Raw genomic sequence first — 23,211 nt, 5'->3', positions numbered from 1 at the left:
TCTCTCTCTCTCTCTCTCTCTCTCTCTCTCTCTTTCTCTGTCTCTTTCTTACTATCTTTTTTCACTTCTGTGCTGTTCCCTACATGCTTTATTCATATTCCCCTAATTCAGTAATTAATAGAGATGTAGAAGGGTACTTGAGGGAGATATTACCATGCATAATGCATCTGCATAGAGAAGACTGGTCTCTATATTTCATCTCCTTTATTACAGCATTCCATAATTTAGCAGTTGAAGATACGTTAACCTACCAGTTCACCCACCCCCACTCCAATGCATCACTTATACCTGGTAAATTACTCTGATATCAAGTAATCATAATGCTCCCCTTTATTATGTGTACGTTGCTGAGCAATGAAAACAAGTGGTAATAAACAATTAACGGACCAGGCCTGATTCTTCTTCAAGTGTCATAGTGTTAGTATCTCTTATAGCATCATAATTTGGTTCTGTTAACGGTTCCGGAAAACATAACTGTTCTTTGTGCTACAACCATCAGCTAAATTATCAGCTCTTGCTGTGATACATCAAGGTTCTGACCTGGACACTCTGTGTATAACTGTTCAAAGTGGCAATTTCTCTGATATCTTGTGATGGTAGTGATCTTGATGCCATGGTAATTTTAACAATACACCCCCCCCCCCACACACACAAAAAAAAACCAAAAACAAAAACAAAACGAACAATTGCATGAACACAGTGATGTATAGTCGGTCTGTATGGCTGTGGTGCTCTGTGTGGCATACACACAGATGTGCAAATGTTTGTGGTTCGAATGCTTGACCGCTAGCATAAAGGATACATTACCAACATAAAGGATACATTAGAGTAGCCAAAAGCTGCACTCAAGTAAAAGTACAGTTACTTTAAAATAATAATTATTCACATAGAAGTATTAAAGTATTACTTAAGTAAACGTAAGAAAGTATCTGTTAAAACGACTACTGAGGTGGCGAGTTATTTTGTCAGAACTCATTTCATCACACCGGGCAACAATTTCTAAGTGAATTTTACAATAAGTATATATTATTTATTCATGAATAAGGTTGTTATCTTGAACATCCCTCTTCAGTGTCCAGTAATAGTCTGCCAACATAGAAGGGCTCCACTTTCCTTGGTACTGATTTTCCATAGACCTGCAATACATAACGATGTGAGAGTATAATCGGTTGTAAACCCTTTTTTCTGAGCAGACAGCTAAAAGCACTTTGGTAAATCACATCTGCTAAATTCCATACATGCAGATGCAAATATAATGGGAAATTATACGATGGCTAGAAAAATTCTGAAACATATTTGGATTCAGCATACAAAAATATTTAATAAACAGGTTATTTTCTTTGCCCTGGGTTTGTCCTGTTTAAGCTATATGAGGTTTTTCATATCAGCTAAATATTGGTAAGTCACAAGCATCACATTGGATTTGGTGATCACTCTGTGATTAGTACAGTTTCTGGGAATATTACAAGCTCTTGCCCAAGGTCACTTATTGAACATTTGACTTTTCAATTAGGTGATCAGTCAATCAGACCGGCTGTTTAGCAAGATATCTTACGTTGTCTAGCTGACAACTGCACCTGTATGTGGTCGAAAGAAATATCAATAGTCTATATAAAATCAATAACAAACCTTAGTTTTTATAACCTTGAAACCTTTATAATCTTGAAAATATGCCTCAGTTCAGCTGCTTTTTTCTGCTGCTTGTAGTTTAGAGCTACATAGTGAGCTAGCCTTTCTTTTTTTTCTTAGAATATCATTGATTTTGGACCACACTTTACTTTCATATTAATATTGCACATTAGGAGAGAACACCGATTTCACACTCAGATATGTGATCCTTAAAGAAAATGATATATTGTGAGATACTTTTCATAAATGTCATTTCAGTCCCACGCCAGAAAATGTGCCTGTTTGCCGTTCATTATGTCAGTCTACTGTGTAGTTGTGTGACTCACTGATGTAAAGTGGCAGCACTCATTGATCACCTTAAAAGTAAATGTAATGGGGTAAATTACTAATCACCTCTATTCATTATTAATATTATTACAGCATTATTAACATTATTACAGCATTATTAACATCATTACAGCATTATTAACATTATTACAGCATTATTAACATCATCACAGCATTATTAACATTATTACAGCATTATTAGCATTATTATAGCTTAGCATATGCAGAATGTTCATCTAAGTGCAAGGGTAGAAAAAATATACTTCAAATCTTCAGCTTGTTCCATTGTGCTAAAATCTGAATGAGGTTCTCTTAAGAGCAGAAGGCTTGTCTTCCTCTTCTGTGTATACATTATTTTACTGCGTTTAGGTCAGGATACCCACTGACATAATTAACAAAATCTCTCTGCTTGTCCTGCTACGCTTCACTTTGCTTTTTTCAGACTTATAGCTGCATGCACAGGAGGACAGATGTACCACAATGAACCTGTGCAATCATACGGATGTGTAGAAATCTTACTGTACTGGAAATTAAGATAAAAGCTAGCAAGTGCTATACAGTGAATGCCATTTACCTGTCAAAAGAATAATTCAACACTTGACGTGGCAGCTCGCTCTGCCAGCGCAAGGACACTGGGTGTTCTTTGAAATATGACCAAGCTCATTACCAGCTTCGGACAATTTGACACAGATGTTTAAGATTCGATGTGAAGGCAAGCATTGCCAGTGTATGCCTTCTATACCACGTGTGGTTTTATAGACCTTTTATTACTCTGAATTACAAAGTGGCTGGTAAAAGACTTAGGTTTTGAAACACGTCCCTGGCGATGAAGTTTCTTTGCAACTCTCGCGTGTAACACAGTGCTTCTGGAGCCTTGAGTGTGCTGCCAAATGTATTAATCCCGCATGTGGTTCCTCTGCCCATAACACATGCGGAGACCTCTGGGAGGCCAACCCTCTCTGTGTCCTCCCTATGATTAAACTGTCATCCCACCATGAGGTTTAGCAGTGCAGTGCAGCGTGGGCTTGACAGGGGCCGCTGACCTGCATCGTGAAGCCTGAGTAGCTCGTCCAGGCGTGGGGCGCCATACCCGGCCCCGCCCCTCCCTCAGAATGTCCTTAAGGTTCCTGCGCACATGCATATGCTCCTCATTAAAATCCACTTTGCTACAACGTAAACATAAGAAGACCATACGTATCTGGACTCTGGACCCACGGGGCACTTCCTCTTTCGGTACAGTGCGAGTGGAACCGTAACGTGATCTCACATCTGCCTGCAACGCCTGTACAGTCAAAAACGTCTGTGATTTCAGAAACCGGGACATAAATCTGAAGACATAACGGTTGGTGCGGGGGTTAATAGATCAGTAAAACCATCAGTGCTTAGAGTCTGAGCTAATATTAACTCTTTCTTGTACAGGGGAAAGGGACTGTATTGATGGCTATGGATGAACTAGGCTTTATTAAAAGCTGTCAGACGAATGGGAAGGTAGGCAATTGGTGACCTCCCTTCCAATCCATTCCCTTCCCTCAGCCCAGTGACAAATGTTCAGACGTGGGCCAGCCTTACCAGTGTACCAATGCTGCTCATGTGTTGAGGATAGTTCTGGACATAAAAGCTTGATTTATTTCTGTAATATCTCCCAGGTCAGTGGAAGCACAGTAAGGTCAACCCATATAAACAAAGCCTTCTAGGCATTTCCATATGGCCTCGTTCACAAGGGGGCTGGAGCCTAGTGCTAAAATATATTCACCTCATCCCTCACTTACACCAGGATGAAAGTGATTCCCAGGCAGGTCAAAGCTTCCCATGTGTTTTCTCATGTGTAGCACATAGTTGTGTAATTTGTGTGCAAGACTTTTGTGTATTTCCCAAATGTAGTGTTTTAAGATGAATGAGACTGGGGTACAACCACACATGGTTAATAACAGGGAGTGACTAAACAAAGGTCATAGGTCAAATAAAGAAATGTCAAAGGACCCATTACAATTCACTGCTGGAATTCATAGTTATTATTTTGGAATGATGCACAAGCTATTTAAGAATATTTAAGAAACATAATATAGGTGATTTAGAAATACCATGATTTCCATTCACAGATGTAAAAGCCTATGAAACCTCAAATAATGTATTCGGGTTTTATTAAGTGATGTCAATGAAATCAGAGTTGAAATGCACTTTCAGCTTCCCTGTAATTCACTGTGTATGAGAAGCGATGGACGTCACAGAGTAATGGTTGTTGTGACATATGTTCAATCTGTTCTGCTGGTGCAAAGTTGTTCCTGCTGAAGGCAAGCTGGGATCACCTGGAGAGGTAGACACACCTCTCTCAGCGTGACACTGTGAGAAAATGGCACATGGCTTCAGTCTAATTAGAGGGAGATGCAGACTGGCAGGTTTACTAAATCAGGGCTGTCTTGTAAAAATGTTGTATGTATCACAAACCTGGAATTATAGCTAAAATTAAATTAGGATGATAAAAGCATTAAATTTGCTATGTGAGCAGAAGCAAAACTACAGCATCAGTTTTAAATGGGGTTTAGATTACACGAGCAATCCTGCAATAATTCAAAAGATGAATTTTTTCTTAATTTAGAGCTCATGAACATAATCTCACCATTGAATGGAGCTCTCACTATAGGCCTAAATGTATTCACACCTAGTCACATTTATTCGCCCATGTGTCACAAGCTCAGTGCATTTAATGGTTTTAGCACAGACAGGTCACTTCCCTTTCCTCCACTGCCTGATGCTGGCACAGACAGAGAAGAGAGACGCTAGAGATCAGATAAATCACTACCTTTCCGCGTCTTGGCAGGCGATCCTCAGTAAAATTTGTATAATTAAAGTGTATAAAACAAACGATGGCCATTTCTTAGTTGTCAGAGCTACATTTCGAAGTGTGTATAAAGGTGAGAGGGGGAGGGAGAGAGAAAGCACAGCCACTGTATAACACATTTAAAACTTGGGTATGGTTAGATAGGCTAGCACACACATGCGCACAGACAGAAACACACACACAAACACACGTACAGAGACAAACACATACGCAAAGATGCACACATACATGCACATATACATATAGATGCACACATACATGCACACATGCATACACACACACACACACACACACACACACACATAGATTTGAGATGATTCACACAACATTCAGGCCACATTTCAAATGAGCAAACAGCAAAAAACATAAACACAACAGAAACAGTCATATTAAACTTGTCTACATTTTAAAGGCTCAATTTGGTCTCCAACAGTGAACAGACTGGGCTGCAGACAGTGAATCTGTGCCGCAAAATATCTAATTTGATGATTAATGGTATGTACACCAATTCCTGGAAACCTGCACTGTGTTCTTGCTGACTCTTGCTGTGGTTCAATGTGTGTGAAAGAAAACGTTTTGCAGTCTTTAGTTACTTCCCCGGTTTATCGCGGTTTTAGACGTCTTCAGTAGCAAAAGCATTGTATTCTCCTCAGCCACAAGTGATGGATATGCCCAAATGAAGGAGTCATAATAATAAGCCAAGCATGACAAACCTATTATTTGGCCCTTGATTGCAGATTGGCAACACTGTGAGCAATTTAAAAAGTTTGCGAGCACTTAAAAGTACTCTAAAAATCATATTCTGAAGCATTTTATAAGAAAAATTTTGCTCTTGTTCTTAAATAAAAGTGCTCCATTTTTTAATTAACGAAGGCCTTGGCTGTTTATAGAATAGTGCAATGAATGTCATGACTGCTTTGAGAGGTTGTATGTAGAAAGTGACTATAGCTGGTGATAGAATTGAATTACACAACATTGCACTGTCAAACTGTATTTTTGTCACAATGGTGACTATTCACAAAGGCTTAAAAGGCAGAGGCTCTGGATATGCAAGTTGGTCACATGGTTGATGCACTGCCTAAATCCATGATAATGTATGAGTCTGATGTATGAATCTGCATGCTTATCAGGTCTGCTTAATATGTTATATTCATGTGTGCACTCACCAAGACAAATTTCTTGTATGGATAACATACTTGGTGAAATAAAGTGATTCTGATTCTGTTTCTGATGTAGCTGTGGTAACCTCTGTTTATGTTTGTTTCTCAGTTGGTGCTTGTTTTGAGGAACCATAGTTGAACATTTACAATAGGCCAATGCCTTAAATTTGTGACTGAATCACTAACAATATACACTGCCTGGCCAAAAAAAAAGGTCACACACGCTAATATTTCATTGGACCGCCTTTGGCTTTCATTACGGCATGCATTCGCTGTGGTATTGTTTCTACAAGCTTCTGCAATGTCACAACATTTATTTCTGTCCAGAGTTGCATTCAATTTTCCCCAAGATCTTGTATTGATGATGGCAGATTTGGACCACTGCGCAAAGTCTTCTCCAGCACATCCCAAAGATTCTCAATGGGGTTCAGGTCTGGACTCTGTGGTGGCCAATCCATGTGTGAAAATGATGTCTCATGCTCCCTGAACCACTCTTTCACAATTTGAGCCCGATGAATCCTGGCATTGTCATCTTGGAATATACTCATGCCATTAGGGAAGAAAAAATCCATTGATGGAATAAGGTGGTCGTTCAGTATATTCAGGTAGTCAGCTGACCTCATTCTTTGGGCACATAACGTTGCTGAACCTAGACCTGACCAACTGCAGCAACCCCAGATCATAGCACTGCCCCCACAGGCTTGTATGATAGGCACTAAGCATGGTGGATGCATCACTTCAACCGCCTCTCTTCTTATCCTGATGCGCCCATCACTCTGGAACAGGGTAAATCTGGACTCATCAGACCACATGACCTTCTTCTATTGCTCCAGAGTCCAATCTTTATGCTCCCTAGCAAATTCAAGCTGTTTTTGGTGGTTAGCTGCACTGACAAGTGGTTTTCTTAAGGCTACACAGCTGTTTAGTCCCAATTCCTTGAGTTCCCTTCACATTGTGCGTATGGAAATGCTCTTACTTTCACTATTAAAGATATTCCTGAGTTCTACTGTTGTTTTGCTATGATTTGATTTCACCACACGTTTAAGTGATTGCCGATCACGATCATTCAAGATTTTTTTCCGACCACATTCCTTCCTTGAAGATGATGTTTCCCCACTGTCCTTCCACTTTTTAATAATACGTTGGACAGTTCTTAACCCGATTTTAGTCATTTCAGCAATCTCCTTAGATGTTTTCTCTGCTTGATGCATGCCAATAAGTTAACCCTACTGAAACAGATTAGCATCTTTTCCATGACCACAGGATATCTTTCGACATGGTTGTTTAACAAATGAGAAGCTACTAACTGCATCAGTTAGGGTTAAATAACTTGTTGCCAGCTGAAACATAATCACCCATGCAGTAATTATCCAATGGGAGGCTCTTACCTATTTGCTTAGTTACATCCAGGTGCTGACCTTTTTTTTTTTGGCCAGGCAGTGTATATAACACTTACATATTTAACACTCTCATATACTTTTAAACTGATTGTTTATTTTTGGTTCAACTGTTATGGGCTCCATTAGCTTTGTTCTCCTGGGATGTTAGTGTTATTGTATGGTGTGGTTGTTCACATAGGGTGTGGATGTCCTCATAGGGTGTGGATGTTCTCATAGGATGTGCATGTTCTTGTAGAGTGTGAATGTTCTTGTAGGATGTGGATGTTCTCACAGGGTGTGGATGTTCTTGTACAGTGTGAGTGTTCCTGAAGGTGGTGGGTGTCAGATCATACATTGATAAGGTCTATGTTAGTGAGATCAGGTCTGCACAGGTCCTCAGTGACAAAGAATGATGGACAGAGAGCAGGTTAATGTATAGCAGGGAAGGAGAGGAACATGGCCGATGCCTCTGACCTTGCATGACAAAGCTCCTGCTTGGTGGATCAGAGCAAAGTGCATAATACCGTTAGCATCTCAAGGTTGAGGGCAAATACCACACTGTGACTCTAGCTCTTCCTGAAGCAGCTCTTTCTACTAACAAGTGAGCAGCTTCTCTCTGAGGCAGAAGGTATGATACATTTTTAATGTCTGTAAGCCAGCTTAAAAAGATGGGCAGCCAGAGGTTGTGTCAGAGGCTACGCCATCTTTACAGTAGTGTAGTAGCAGTACAGACTAATAATTGATAAACATATAAACAGTGTACTTTCCATATAAGTAACAGATAGCTATTGTCCAAGGTCTGTAATAAATTTGAACAGTAGATAGAATGAGGAATCACACCACGGAAAATGCACTTTGGCCTGCTATTTCTTTCATTTTATTGAAGCTCAAAGTATTGGTTTTCCCAACAACTATTGTTTTCTTATTCCCCCCTAAACTCCCTTTCTCCCTTTCTATTGAGTCAGGCGGTCAATAGAAAGAACATGCCAATATTTGAGCTGGATTACTTATTTACTTCTTCTCCGAGCGAAAATATGCTCTGGACATAACATCACAAGCCTATCTTTTACTCTGATAAAAGAAATCTATACTCTATGAAGTATTCAATGGCACATTGTGAGCAGATTACAAACTCCATGTCTGGTGAGCGCCTGAGGTAATGCACATGAACTGGTGTTCTCAAAATGTCTCTCCAAATGCCTCACTGACTAGAAAGCAATGTTGTCAGTATTGCTGTCCTTACTCATTCTGCTGTGAATCTTGAAATGGCTGAAAAAGTGTTCCATATCTTAACTGGTTGATCTCATGGGGGTATGTAATTGTGCAGGAAATGAAGAGAAATGGAATATGTTTAAAATTCTGCTTTATATGTCCAGCTGTGACTTACACCAGGGTCTCAATGCTTTTTGTTCCAAATTCTCTGCATCACTAACAATGTCCTTATTTAGCTTTGCAAAGCAAAGTGGAAAGTGCAGCGGGCATCCATATTCAGTCATAATTCGGACCCAGCACCTCTCTTCACTATCAAAACAAAGACTTCAAAAACAATAAAGAAACACAAACGGCTTTCTTTAGAGTTTTATATTTTCTCTCTTAATTGGCTGTCCATTTCCTTCTCTCTATCTCTCTCTCACACACACACTCTCTCTCTCTCTCTCTCATGCCCTCTCCCCCGCTCTCTCTCTCTCTCTCTCTCTCTCTCTCTCTCTCTCTCATGCCCTCTCCCCCTCTCTCTCTTCCCTCTTTAGGTCTCCTATCCCTTGTCTTAATGAGTGTGATGTGTGACAGTTAGACAGGGATGCAGTACAGGGGGCTGAATAATGGCTGAGGCGTTTAGAACTGTACAATGGAAGCACGCTGTTAGTACCATTAGCATTGTATCAGACATGGTGGGAGCTGCATGCTAAGAGAGAAGTGTCTCCAGTGCACAGTCGGCTGCAGCTGAAAGCCACGATCGATCATTTTGAGCGTCCGCTGCCTACCGAAGCACAGCTCTCTCAATGCATGTGCTTTGCCTGTCAATAGGAACTCAGTGAATACATACCGTAAGAGCCCTAATAAGTTAAAGCCAGTCTCAGAAAGTAATGATTTAATCTTTACAGTGAATTAACATGGTTCACTCTTCTGTAAAGCTTATGTATTCCAGGTAGGGAGAAAGGAAACTAGAAATCCAGCCAGCCCACAAACGCACACCCACACACATACACTCATAAACACACACCAGTCTCCATTAAAAATCTATATTCACTTGATAAAATTGGATGCCATAATGGATCCAATTATCACTCCTACTGAGGCGTTTTGCTTAGCAGCTTTACAACAGCATTCCTCCTCCCCCATAGTGGTACCAGAAATCAAATCTGCACCACTCGGCCTTATTAATACATTAAAAAGTCACACACACACTTCCTGATTTGTTAGTCACTCTGGGCAGCTGTAGACAGATATGTTGCTCTTCCTTCCCCCAGCTTGAACACTTCTTCCTGATAAGTACGCATGAGCTGAAAAGTTATTAGGAAAGAGGTAAGATACTGAGAAGTACCATTATCATGATGTTCAACTCCAAAATGAGAGTGTAATTGGGGGAATTTTATCAGTGTCCAAACCATCTCTTGAGTCTGTTTTTAGCTATGAAGAGAGGTAATTACAAAATGTTGAGAAAAATTGAAAGAAGATAACTATAAATTATTCTTCATCTCCTCCTCTTTTTTTTTTTTTTTTCGCAGTGTGGCTATAAGTAGCTGCGTCTCAGCCTGTGAAACTACCTAAATATATTCAGCTCCTAAACACACAATGTTTAATGAACCACAATCCCACATGATGGCTTCCTCCCTGACCTCATAAACCCTTTTTATCCTGCCCTCATGTCCTCCTTCTTACTTTTTAAAATTCTCTCTCCTTTTTATAAATTACATATACTGTAACAAATACCACTGCTGGCTCTATTACGTCAAGCTCTACAGAATTAGTTTTTTTGATATATGGGGTTCTCTTAAAGCAGCATATATTAGTACTGGAATAATGATACCAGGGAACTTGGTGAGTAATTCATAGTCAACCCTTTTATTGTTTTTACATTTTCACTCCACATCAGTAAATGAATTTTCACCCTAGGCCACAGTAAATCAACCAAAGGGACGTTCACCAAATTCACTTTGTTAAAGCACGATCATGAAGAATAGATTATTGATCCCCTCCTCACCTCTTTCATATGTGCTCCTCTAAAAAAAAAGAAAGAAAAAAGAAGAATCACTGACTGACTCAATTTCAGTCATACAAAGTAGTTTGAGAAAATAAGGAGCCTTTATAACCATGTCAACAAGTCACGAGTCATAGCAGTAGTAACAGTGTAAGTGTGCAACAGACTGAGAGGAGTCATTGTTTATTCAAATGATTTTATTTAATTTAATAGTAAATTCCTGATGTACAATCATTGCTATCAAAGACAGCATATTATTACTACAGAAGCAAATAATATTAAAATTAAGCAAAGTGTAACGTGGAGCAAACAGTGAGAAGAGTGAGATTTATTATGGGCAAATCTGTGACATTTAACGGGTTAAGGAGGATGCGGGGACGAGGCACGTTAAACAGAACATACGTTTTAATCACAAGCACGACTCAACACACACAAACACACTACATAGGTCAAACACCGATAACCTTGACGATACGACACGAGACTTATATACACTCATGACAATTACACACAACAAGGATCAGGTGCACAACACAAGAGGGTGTGGCAACACACATGCACACACACACGCACGCACACGCACACGCGCACGCACACGCACACATTTGAGGGGGGAGGGGCCATACCATGACAAAATCTAAAATCATGGTCAGTTGAAAGATCCAGAGTCATAGCACCAAAATGAAAAAACCAAGTGTACATGATGACCAAACAGAAAGCAAAAAAACACAAAAACCACGAACAAGCAAACTGAATGAAACACATTGGAAAACAGGCTATGGACAAACCTCAGCTAGAACAAAATACATGAGAGACTACATACCAAAAGAAAGACAAGCTATGTGTACAATGGACCAGCAACGAAACACACAAAACACACTACATAATGAGACTAGAAATGAGGAATAGGTGAAACGAATACATGATGGAGAAAACCATCAAGAGGGAGTGGAACAGAAGTAAAACCAAATCAAAGAAGCACATGAAACGCAAACCAGGAAGTAAAGCAAAGCCGAAGCCCACGGCAGGGTAGCTATGGTGACCTCCGAGGTTCTCTTGTTCACTCAGTCAGTGGCCCTCAGTGAGGAAGTACACCTCAAACAGGTGTGAGAAATGCCGAGAGCAGCTTTTGTGGAAACCAGTCAGACCAAACACAGCCTAAAGCTTCACAGGCTGGGATTGGGCTGTCTCCGTGGGGGATGATGGGCCAAGTTCGGAGCTCACAAGCTCATTCTACTACACTTGGGGTTCATGACCACGTAGGAGGCTTGTGGGCTGGATGGGGGAATAAGCAGTTCTCCACCACTGTGTCTCCTCTTGCCCTTTGAAACTAGTAGACAGCATTAATAACAACACCTTATTTCTGTCATGTCATAACATGAAGGCATGTAGCGAATAGATTGACGACTGTGGTAAATCAATGTCTGCAAATGTACAAGTGTGATTCCGTATGGAATAGCTGCCACTTACTCAAACATCGACACTTTCCTTGCACAAGTACAAGCTGAAACATGCAGAAAAAACCCCCAGAATGCTGGCCCCTTAAAAATGACTCTTTGCTTCTTTAACACCGGTCCGTAGACAGATAAATTTTGTGAGAGGTTGCATTAATTGAATTCTGCTCTTTCTGGCAGCTCTTCCAACCATTCTTTCATGGACGCTGAAAGAAAGCTAAAAGTTGGCTTCTAAATCCATCCCTGTACTTTTCAAGACGAGCACAATGGATGTCTATGTGCATTCAGTCCAAGTGGCTGTCACAGAAAGAGAATTTATGTCGATGAGATGGCAAGAAATTTTGTATGTTTCCATTACCCATTACTCTATCAATGCCAAGCCCCCACCCTACACACTCACACACTCACACACACACACAAACATGAGCGCACACACACACACACACACACACACACAAACATGAGCGCACACACACACACACACACACACACACACACGCACATGCACACACACACACACACACGCACACACACACACACACACACAAACATGAGCACACGCGCATGCACACACATATGTACACATGCATACACACATGAGCACGTGTGCACACATGCACACGCGCTCAGTGTCTTTTGGTATGAGGAGCACTCCATGCAGGAGCAAGGGAAACAAACACATCAGCTTGTACGCTGAGAATACGATGAGCATTAGAAGTGGATACAGCTGAGCAGAAAGGTCACTTCTCCTCTCACTTTCGAACAGACTCCACTGAGATGAAGGTCAACCAAACTGAAGGTCTGATTCTTTTCACTGGATGATATCTGTACTCTTCTTTTAATTTGCTGGATTTAGTCTGGTCTCTCTTTTGAGTCAAATTCAACAGATAAAGCTGATTTCTAAAGTTGCTTGAGAAGGATTTTTATTTGACGTGTCGAAGTAAGCTTACTATGTACTTTGGTTTGTTAATATTAATGTCTATATAATATTGACATACTGTAAAACAAATTGTCTGTGGCCTTGGCCATTATATCTAATTTTCATACTCATTTCATACTCATACATACTTTGGTGTTTTCAGATGCTCACTCACTAAGAGATCAGCTGACTCTCCTGTGTACTTCCTTCTGCATAGCTCTCCTATTCTAGTCCCCCCCCCCACACACACACACATACACACACATACACACACACACACACACACACACACACACACACACACATAAACACACACACACACACACATTCTTCTGTCCTCTCCCCCGTGGGTCATCCATCTCTTTCGCTCTTTAACTCATGAGCCTGCAGAAGAGGCAGCCATCAATCAGGGTCTGAGCAGGCCTCATCATTTCAGGGCATCAGGGGTAATAAACAATTAATCGTGATCGGTGAAAATGTGAGCCTCCAGGGCCATGGTGGCCTGCTTTAGCTGTGAGGAGATGGCCCATCCCTTTTGCGGATCACCTTCCCATCCCAGCAGCCACAGCCCAGTCAATCCCACCATTAGTCTCCGGAAACCAATCACTTCATTGCTGTGACACTCCTAAAGTGAATGTGTTTAAGGATGCCAACCACATAAAACATTATTTATATGGCAGAATATGAAATATTTTTTTGCTAAAACTAAGAACAGAATTTAGTATTAATTAAATGATTTTATATTTCTAATAATGTCATGCTTGTTTTAGACCCCCTTTATACCTTACGTTGTTTTAACTATAGTCTTATTGAGTGTATTACTTACAGTTTTGAGTAATTAATTCCTTTGAAAATCTATTGATTTTGTAGAATTAAAGAACTATGTAGCAATTAGCATAATATGGATCAGAAACCATCACTTTGATATTTTTTTATCAGTTCAGTAGTTACATGTATTCTTACTATAGGTTACAGTCTTTGTTTAAATACTATAATAAATTCCTCTCAGATACTGCCCTTTCTTGATTGGTCAAGGATTCTTTGATGTTTTGTGATGTTATAAGGCAGACCTTCCCAGTACCAAGCCCCCAGCAGCTGTGAAACTGCATCTTAAATGCAAGAAGTATGCGTAATTACTTTGGACATACAGTGGTCTTGAGTTATCAAGGGTGAAACAGAAATAAATTTTAATTTGAAGTTTTGACTGGAGGGTGACTTTCAGGTTAGAATTTGTATTAGTCTATTCAGTAATGCATGCCTGTGAAATTCCACTGAATGCTACCTTATCTAGACATCCTTTTAAATAAAGTCTGACACTACAAAGAGGTTTAGTGTCTCATTTTTATAACAGCTTTACAGCTTTGCTTTGCAGGTGTGGTGTTGTCATGGTACGTGATGGAGGGCTATAATTCTTTCCATGGGATAATGCCCTTTTTCCCTCCAGGAGTCTAGCTCACCAAGCTCATCTTAAAGCAATATATAGCCAATAACTGTCCCTTTGAAATCATTCTAAATGAGTATTTTCAAGGTTCCATAATACTATAAGTGTAATAGTGGGCTCGACACTGCATCTTTCCATCTTACGTGTCAGATTCAGGACCTTTGGTATAACACCAAAAAGGTACTGCCATTTTTAATGACAAAAAAACACACATATGACTCATTGCAACTGATATCCTGAGAACCTGGATGAATCACTGTTAAGCAATTTGAATACTCTGAAATCCAGTCTTTTGCTTTGCTTTTGCTACATAATTCACATTTATTGTGCAAACCTTGATCGAAATTAAAGCTTCTTTTGAAGAAATTTGAAAGTCTAGTTTTCCAATGAGAGAACTTAATCAAAAATAAGCATATTTGCTCAATCCATAGACTTTCAAATCACAGTTGACCTGGCATTATCAAATCAATGTTTACTATGAATAACTTCATAGCCAACATTCACAATGCTGGTAATGTGCTTGTGTGTGCTCGCTCACATGCAGCTCATGTGCCAGTGTGCCTACTCGGACACGCCCAGCTACCAAGGTCTCAGAGATCTGACCTCTCCTCAGCGGTGACTAGAACCTTTGCACATTTACACTGTCGAAGAATTGCACTGGGAGATGTTTTGGGGCATTAGCAGTGGTAGTCTGAGCCAGGCTATGACCCCCTCCAACAGAGTAACACAGAGGGAGTCATTTTTTACCTCATCACTCCACGCAGAGGAATTAACCCAAAAGCCTCTGGAAGCACTGGCTGACAACCCTAATTTAGCAAATCCGCCTTAAGTACATTAAAGCCGTGTCTTAAAGAAAGCAACATTTGTTCCAGTGTTAATTGAACTTTAGAGGGATCAATCATTACAATGGTTGATGGACACTAAACTTGAAAAGAACAGGTTCATGTTATCTAGAAACTGAACACAAGTTGTAAGAAGCAGATCAATGACGAAATAAATGGCTATAGGGGGTGTAAAAAATGGAAAAGAAACAAACAAAATCCCTATTTCAGTGATACATAGTAAGAATATACTGATCAAATTCTATTCCAACATAGCTACACAGGGTTATTGTAAACAGCTCCTTGTTTGCACTGTTTGCTTTGCCTAATGACTTGCAATTTGAATCTTTGTTTTGAACTATTTTTAATCAGTGCTTGAATTTCTGTAGTAAAATACTACAATTTGCAAATTGTTGATATCCATAATTTCTGAATTCTGGATTAAGTTAACATTATTGTCCTTTAGGATACTATATGTAGATTATAGATTTTCAGAAGGTTTGCCAAACTTCCTGATGCCTGAAATTGATGGAAGTATGGAGTGCCCGCTGTACTGACCTTTAAATCCAAGGGATCATTTCCATTATGGCATTAGAGATGCTAGATCAAGGGTCATGGGCAGTAGTAAAATCTGTAGTAAAAACTGAAGTGTAGTGCACAAGGTTTCTAGAGAAACAAAGCAAAAGCACACACACACACACACACACACAAATCCCTTTAATATGGGATTCAAAAATTTTCTAACATTGAAGGATGGTCCATAGGATGGATAATCCAAAAAGGAATCTCACTAGGACTCTCACAAAATTTACACCACCAGCCCACATGCATTCTGTAATGCAGCAAATCAATGAGTCACTGTATGGTTACTCTCCTGTCAGCATCAAAGTTTGTGCAGGTTATTTCACGGTGGGAGTGAGCACCACTTCAGGTTCATCTGACCTGTACAACAAAAGAGATACCCATGCCATTATAAATGGTTCATTGATTGGACAGCAATTTCAGATGGACCTGAATCTCTGCTCTTATCAAATGGGCTTAAAAGTGGTATGCACTTATCCATCATCCATCTATTATCAAACTGTCTTTGATGGTTCAGTGACAGTTGATAACCAGAGTTTAAAAAGACTCCAGTAGTTTATCGAGCTGCATAAGTTATTTTATTTTTTAACTCCATGCAACTCAAAAAATGTGGGGAAAAAAAGAAAAGAACCTTTGGGTTGTGAGAGGGAAAAACATTAAAGGAGACGTTTTAATACCAGACCATTTAAATGGTTGTTTATTTTATTATTATTATTTTTTAAATTTTTTAAATTTTTTCTGAAATACCTATCACACTTTAGCACCTTCTCACTGGTCTTAAAACATTCAGGTGATCATTTATGCTTTCAAAAAAAAAAAACAATCTCCTTTTTGAGGAAACTCGTATTATAGTTTTATGTGACTTTGTGGATTTGTTGTTTATTCAGAACATGTTTCTTTGAATAGCAGAAGGCCTTTATATCACATTTAGCTTTTTTTAACTGCTCGCAACTTCTTGCAACCATTTGTAAACATTCAGACAAATGAACTCAGCCTGACTGGTGGTGTCTTTTTTCTTATATATATTTTTTATTACTATTGGTTAACATCCAAGGACATTCATAACTATTGTGTTTGCCATTTTTTAATGTAATTTACTAGGGTTTCTGACATGACTGGAACACTAGACTGTGCTGACTGAGAAGCTGCAAAAATCCATAAGATTCTCAGTACTGAAACTTAGAGAAGGTATTCTATACAGAACTACAAACGATGGGAAAGGTATAGATGTTAATTTAATAAGGTATAGCAAATCTATCCTATCCTATATAAACAGTATGTGTAAAGAATCAGAATCAAAATTTGATTTCCCTTTTGTATGGTAGAAAATGCTAGAGAATGCCCCCATTCTAAAATGATGAATTATTATCCTTCTCTTTACCTATTCACACCCCTGGCCTAGGAGTTACCATACAGAAAACCACATGCATCAACATTATAGATAGATAGATAGATAGATAGATAGATAGATAGATAGATAGATAGATAGATAGATAGATAGATAGATAGATAGATAGATAGATAGATAGATAGATAGATAGATAGATAATCGCTCATCTGCCTTCACACACATAAAAATTTGAGTGACATCCCAATCTTAATCAATAGGGTTTAATATGATGTCGGCCAACCCTTTGCAGCTATAACAACTTCGACTCCTCTGGGAAGGCTTTCCACAAGGTTTAGGCGTGTGTTTATAGGAATTTTGCCCATTCTTCCACAAGTGCATTTGTGAGGTCAGACACTCATGCTGGACAAGAAGGTGGTGTGCTTTACACCACTACATCCAACGCTTTGCATTGCGCTTGGTGACGTAAGGCTTGGATGCAGCTGCTCGGTCATGGAAACCCATTCCATGAGGCCCATTTCTCTACGCACTGTTCTTGAGCTAATCTGAAGGCCACCTGAAGTTTGGAGGTCTGTAACGACTGACCTTTTAACAGAGCTGACCCTGCTCTGTAATTTTACGTGGCCTACCACTTTGTGGCCGAGTTGTCGTCATTCCCAATCACTTCCACTTTGTTATAATTCCACTGACAGTTGATGGTGGAATGTTTAGTAAGCAAATTTCACGACTGGACTTGTGTCACAGGAGACATCCTATCATGGTACCACGCTGGAACGCACTCAGCTCCTGAGGGTGACTCATTCTTTCACAAATGTTTGTAGAAGCAGTCTGCATGCCTGGGTGCTTGGTTTTATACACCTGTGGCCATGGAAGTGATTCGAAAACCTGAATTCAATGATTTGGATGAGTGAGTGAATACTTTTGGCAATATAGTGTATATATAGCCATATGTAGATATACATACACACTGCTTTTCTAAATGACTATAATATTACTCATGGTAGTTTGCTCAATATCCATTAACAACAGTATAAACAAGTCCTTTGGTTATCAGACCACATGCAGCTATTCCATAGGACAGTTGCTCATCCAGTGATGCAGTTATGCTTAAACTGGGACACAAATGTTTTCTCCAACATGAATACCGATTATTATGGCTACAGCATTAAGAGTAGATTAATTCAGCAAAGTTAATTCAAGATAAGTCCCTTTTATTAGTTATATATCATGCAGGTAGTCTCTTGGAGAGTCACTGCCCAGATCTTAACTATGTCATGTGCCTGTTCTGGAATGGTCACTCGGATTTATCTATGATGTGGTTGATCTCTGGTGTTTTCAACAGAACCTCAGGGATGGCAGGCTGTAGCAGACAAATACTTTGTGACCACCTTTACTGGATTTTTGTTTATGCTCTGCTCAAGGAAAAAAATTGTACTTAGACCTTTTTGTACCTTTTGTAGCTTACGAGACAGCATGCCGTTGTGGGGAGCTTGGCTGCTGCTGACAGACATTATGAGACGCCATTTGAAATATGCAACAGAAAGACCGTGCGCACAGGAAGATGCTAATGAAAAAAAAATATTTTAATGCTAAGATGCTGCATCCTGAACACTACAGGCAAGAGCATGATAATTAAATATAATCTCTGTATGGGGAAAATGTCATTAGAATTGGTGTATGAGACAGCCAACAAGCTCTTTTTTATTTCTTCGCCATAGTTAATTGGCCATAATTACACTCTTTGAAATAAACTTATAAATTATACCTTCAGAACTGCATTAACCATGCCACATGTTTCTCTGTGAGATCAAAAGTGTGTTCAGTTGTCCTTCTGCACTTTTACACACCTCCTTTCAACACACCAAAAGCAATAATCGAGAACCACAGGAACATTCTACCCTGTGCATTCCAGTTCACTAATAGCTTATCCCTCAAGTTCTGGTGTCATTGACAAGCAGGTGTTGTCACACGCATGGTTAGCACACGCTAGCGGCAGTGAGTGGGGTCTGTAGGTAGGGGTGTTCAGAAGCAGGTGTCTCCTGGTGCAGGGCCACTAATGGCTTATCGATGGACACGTCTTCCCTTTGGCTCCATCTCTCTGCCTGTGTTTGAGAGAGTTGAGCCCTTCAGGTATGGAACAGCTGACGAATGCTTTTAGTGTCCGACTGAAGCAGTGGGTCGTGAGGAGACAGGAATAAGGAGAGCTAGTTAAGGAAATGTTCAAGAGGGTTTGCAGTTCAGGCCCCAATAGACAGCTGAGTGCAGATTCAGAGACACAGACTCCTGGGAAGAAATATCCAAACATCCAATATTTGATCTGGCATGCTGTTATTTAATTATATATTTTTCTCTGGGCAGAATGCTCACAGTTTTTCACCATGTAAACAATTTATAATATTCCAAATCCTCAACCAAACGTTCTACCTTTGGAGAAAAAAAACAACCAAAAAAACCAGAGAGGACCTTTCTAGGCTCATCTATAAGGTCTCTGCCCTTGTCTGGCCTGTTGCTGAGATAGGTACGATGGCCTCTGTTCAGCTTCACGGACCTCTGCACCAGGTACGCTTTGTCCCAGCTGATGCCAAGAGGCGGGCTGCCAGGCAAAATAGCGCCCTAATCAGCCGCCCCCCTCTCTCTCGCACAGAGTCATTAATCTGACATCCACCCTGCCTGGGTGCACAAGCCATGTCTTCAGAGCCCCTGTTTTATGTGACTTGTATGCTGAATGCTTCTCTGAGACCAAGACTTCATTATTCTTATACTGTAGTCATTAACGATACTATCTGGGGGTTACAAAAAATTAGGTATGACAAAGGTAAAGGAGTTTGAAACTTATTTTAATCTTGATTATGGCTCTTTGCAGTGCTTATAAACATTTGTCTATGATCTGAAGTGGCTTATTTTTTTATTGCAGCTTTCTGGCCTAAGTAACATTGGATATTGTGGTATTTTATTATAATGGAATAATATGGTTTTACAGAGATCACCAAGTACAGCATCCTAAGAGAGTTGCTACAGAGAAGTTATTCTTAGAAGATAACCAATATGAGGATTTTGGATTGGTACGTCCTAATGCATGAAGGTGCAGTTTGGAAAATATGTCTTTTTCAGTGTTCGTCAAACCTACGATAAGCCAATGTGGATAAAATTGTTACCTAAGGCTGTAATCCAAAATGCATTCACGCAGACATTACAGACATGCACGCACACACGCGCACACACACACACACACACACACACACACACACACACACACACACACATATGCACAGACATATGCACACACATAACACTTACGCATGCAAACACACACTCACATCCACACACACTCCCCTATCACCTTTTAGATAATAACTTAACATAGTAGACCGTGAAACTGCATATTAAACTGCATATTTTATACATCTCCAACCCTTAGGTTCCTGCCATGCTCCTGAGTAATGCATGACAAGGCCCATTTCTCTGGTGCCAATTCCCTTCTCTCTCCATTCTGACACAGAGTGTAACATCCCCTTTGATAAACAAACAGCCCAAAGCTCCTAGTAAACCCTGTGTCAATAAAACAGGACCACACCTATACTTTAGCCAAACAAATTCTAAGCCTCGAGTCATGGCTCTCTTCCTCTCACTTGGGAGCGATTGTTGAGATGAACAAGGTCGCTGAGGGTGAGGGGTTAGGGTTGAAAAGGTCCCTGTAGATCATCATTCGTTTGTCAGCACTCCCTTGTTATGAGCTTTGTGAAACGTAAAACCTTGAGGCTTATGAGTACGGCGAATGTTGGGCACAAGTACCAGCACAGACAAAATGCAAGGTTCTAGCTTTGGCCTAAAATGTTTAAACCCAAAGCCAAAAAGGATTTTAGGTATGCACTTAGACAATACATCAAATAGAATTAGGCTGTTATTAATATGAAATATCCCTCACAAATGGTGCATTATCTTCTTTGTTTGTTTTGTTTTGTTTTTTAAGGTAATATACTATTGCTTTCTTAATTAATAAGAAACATGCCTGTATGTTTTTAGTATGCAATATATTCTAAGTGTACCTCTGTTTCTCTTCCAAATTTTAGACCAAATGTTCATGAGGGCATTTATAGTTAATAGTTCTGCTGAAGGAGGTCTTTAGGGAGAGTTAAGTTACTGGAGGATCAGACCATTTGCCACAATACACTAAAGTTAAACAACTTAATGGGCACGGGAAATAGGTCAGTGACCAAAGATTTTAAAAATGGTTCTAATCTGAGAGCTCTTTTGTCTGAAATTTGAGAGAGTTCAGAAAGTTGTTACAATTCATTCCCTTGCCATGTACTCGCATACTTGAATAAGTTTTTAAGTCTCCTTTTAATGAGTACACTGTACGGACAAGCGCTTTACACACCAGCGACCCACCTTCCCGTGTGCGCTGTATGGCTCACAGTTAACTCCCGCTCACTGGATTGCTAGCGAATGGTTATTAGTTCTTACCGGAGTCGGTGCAGCGGCGGGAGCCTTGGTTAGCTCCGTGCATTTCAATGAGCGCTGCATCGAGGAAGAGCTCACGCTCCTCAGATCCCCGACTGCTGCGGACGGTGAACGAGTGAGCTGCGAGCGAGCGTGTGCGCGCGTCAGCGACGGACACGCACGGAGAGGGACGGAGGCGAAGAAGAGCGCGTTTTCATTTCAAGCCACCGTGCATTCAACTCACCTCGAACGCTGGCAGCTGTCGGTCAGCGCAGTTCTGCCGAAAATGATTCGGACGCTCCTCTGTCTCTTCGGATTGCTCGTCGGCGGCAGTAAAGGTATGGCGGAATGAATCTGAGTGCGTGAGCGCGTCGGAAAAGGGCTATCCGAAGAAAGGAGATGTGGGAGGAGTGGGGCGAGTTTGTTTTGGGGGGTATTTTGTAGTTTGGGCACGTCCAGTTGGAGAAAAACATTTCTTTTGACAGATTAAGCCTGGCTTGTTTAGGAGTGCAAAGGCTCACCGTGCGCACTTCTTTTCGTGCATAAATACATGTGCAATAGCCCAGCACTTCCCAGTGATGACTTGCTGTCGGTTCTAGAGAGTGAATTTGAAGAAAGGCGCTTTCACGGCATTTAGGCACTGGTGATATCACTCGGTAACAAAGCGGCAAACTACTTTGACTGTGTTTGTAGAGAGGGCAAGAAGAGATTGAAAGGCACCCCGTCAAACAGCATATGGTCGATGTGGCAAACTGGGAATTATACATGTAACTCTTTTATGGTTTCTGCCGGGAAATAACAGCCTGAGATGTTACACTTCGGTTATTTTCGTGTAAATTTTATGTCCTGTGGAAAAATCGTATAGTTTCCTATGGGGTATGCTCAGTAGACAAGCGAATCCTTTAACTTGTCGCCCGCCACCGTTACGAGCAGCTTAAACGTGATGCTTAGGGGCTGGCACTCTGGTAATTGAGCAACTGCTCTGAACTTATGGACCACTGAACTAATGAATCATTACTGGCGCTGGTTGTGACATTGGTGGTGGGCTGTGGTGAGTGATGCCTGCTTTAACCCAAGCCCCTTTACATAGAACGGCAGGTGGAGGTAGAGCGCTTTGCATCGTCCCATACGGCTACGCATTACAAGACCACCCCCCCCCCCCAAAAAAAAAAGAAAGAAAGATGCTGGATGGACAGACTCATATGAAGCACTTACCTCTAAAGTCAAGGGACATGTAATGGTCCAGCATAGCAAAGAATATTCACTTCATTTTAATGTCATCGTTGTTTTATTGTTATTTTATCAAGAAATGGTATAACTGTTCCCCAGAAAAATTAAAAAAATGATAATGATTATGTACACGACAGCTATAAAACGTAGTGTGGGTGACCATGTTCTATGCAAAAACCTGTTGGTTTATATCCTTTTCCTTTTGTTAATTCTTATTTGCTGTGGTGGTCAGGATAGGCCCCTCTACTGACTCCTGCAGTGGACAATGGGCTGTGGAGATATTGCTCTCTCTTTCTCTCTCTGTCTGTCTGTCTGTCTCTCTCTCTCTCTCTCTCTCTCTCTCTCTCTCTTTCTCTCTCTTTATCTGGTGGCATAGTTTTAACATTAGTGAACACACATCAGTGGTGCTGACTTCTCTAAGAGAGACATTCAAGTTGAAACAC

The 23,211-nt window shown here is 40.4% G+C and overlaps 1 protein-coding gene and 1 long non-coding RNA gene across 3 annotated transcripts in view; one reads left to right on the top strand and one right to left on the bottom strand.

The window, feature by feature from the left end:
• Positions 1–977: 977 nt before the first annotated feature.
• Positions 978–21,903, bottom strand: LOC113567711 (uncharacterized). Of its 2 annotated transcripts, none has more exons than XR_003409490.2 (3): positions 21,783–21,903; positions 3,000–3,083; positions 978–1,136 (listed from the first exon to the last, which is right to left on the bottom strand). It is a non-coding gene; the product is annotated as an uncharacterized LOC113567711 (long non-coding RNA). The 2 variants fall into 2 exon arrangements; XR_014125323.1 differs by lacking the exons at positions 978–1,136; positions 3,000–3,083 and adding exons at positions 10,438–10,555; positions 15,727–15,834 and having other exon boundaries at positions 21,783–21,897.
• The window catches only part of ncam2b (neural cell adhesion molecule 2b), a 121,268-nt gene continuing 119,641 nt past the window's right edge, over positions 21,585–23,211 (top strand). Inside the window, exon 1 of the mRNA XM_026995800.3 lies at positions 21,585–21,876. Within this exon, the coding sequence (XP_026851601.1) occupies positions 21,825–21,876 (52 nt within the window). The 5' untranslated portion in view covers positions 21,585–21,824. The remainder of the gene's footprint in view (positions 21,877–23,211) is intronic.

This window comes from Electrophorus electricus, chromosome 9 (assembly GCF_041902795.1).
Source record: "Electrophorus electricus isolate QZ-2024a chromosome 9, ASM4190279v1, whole genome shotgun sequence".
Classification (NCBI taxonomy): domain Eukaryota; kingdom Metazoa; phylum Chordata; class Actinopteri; order Gymnotiformes; family Gymnotidae; genus Electrophorus; species Electrophorus electricus.
Note: the sequence above shows the minus strand (reverse complement) of the source record. Positions and strands in the feature narration are given on the sequence as shown.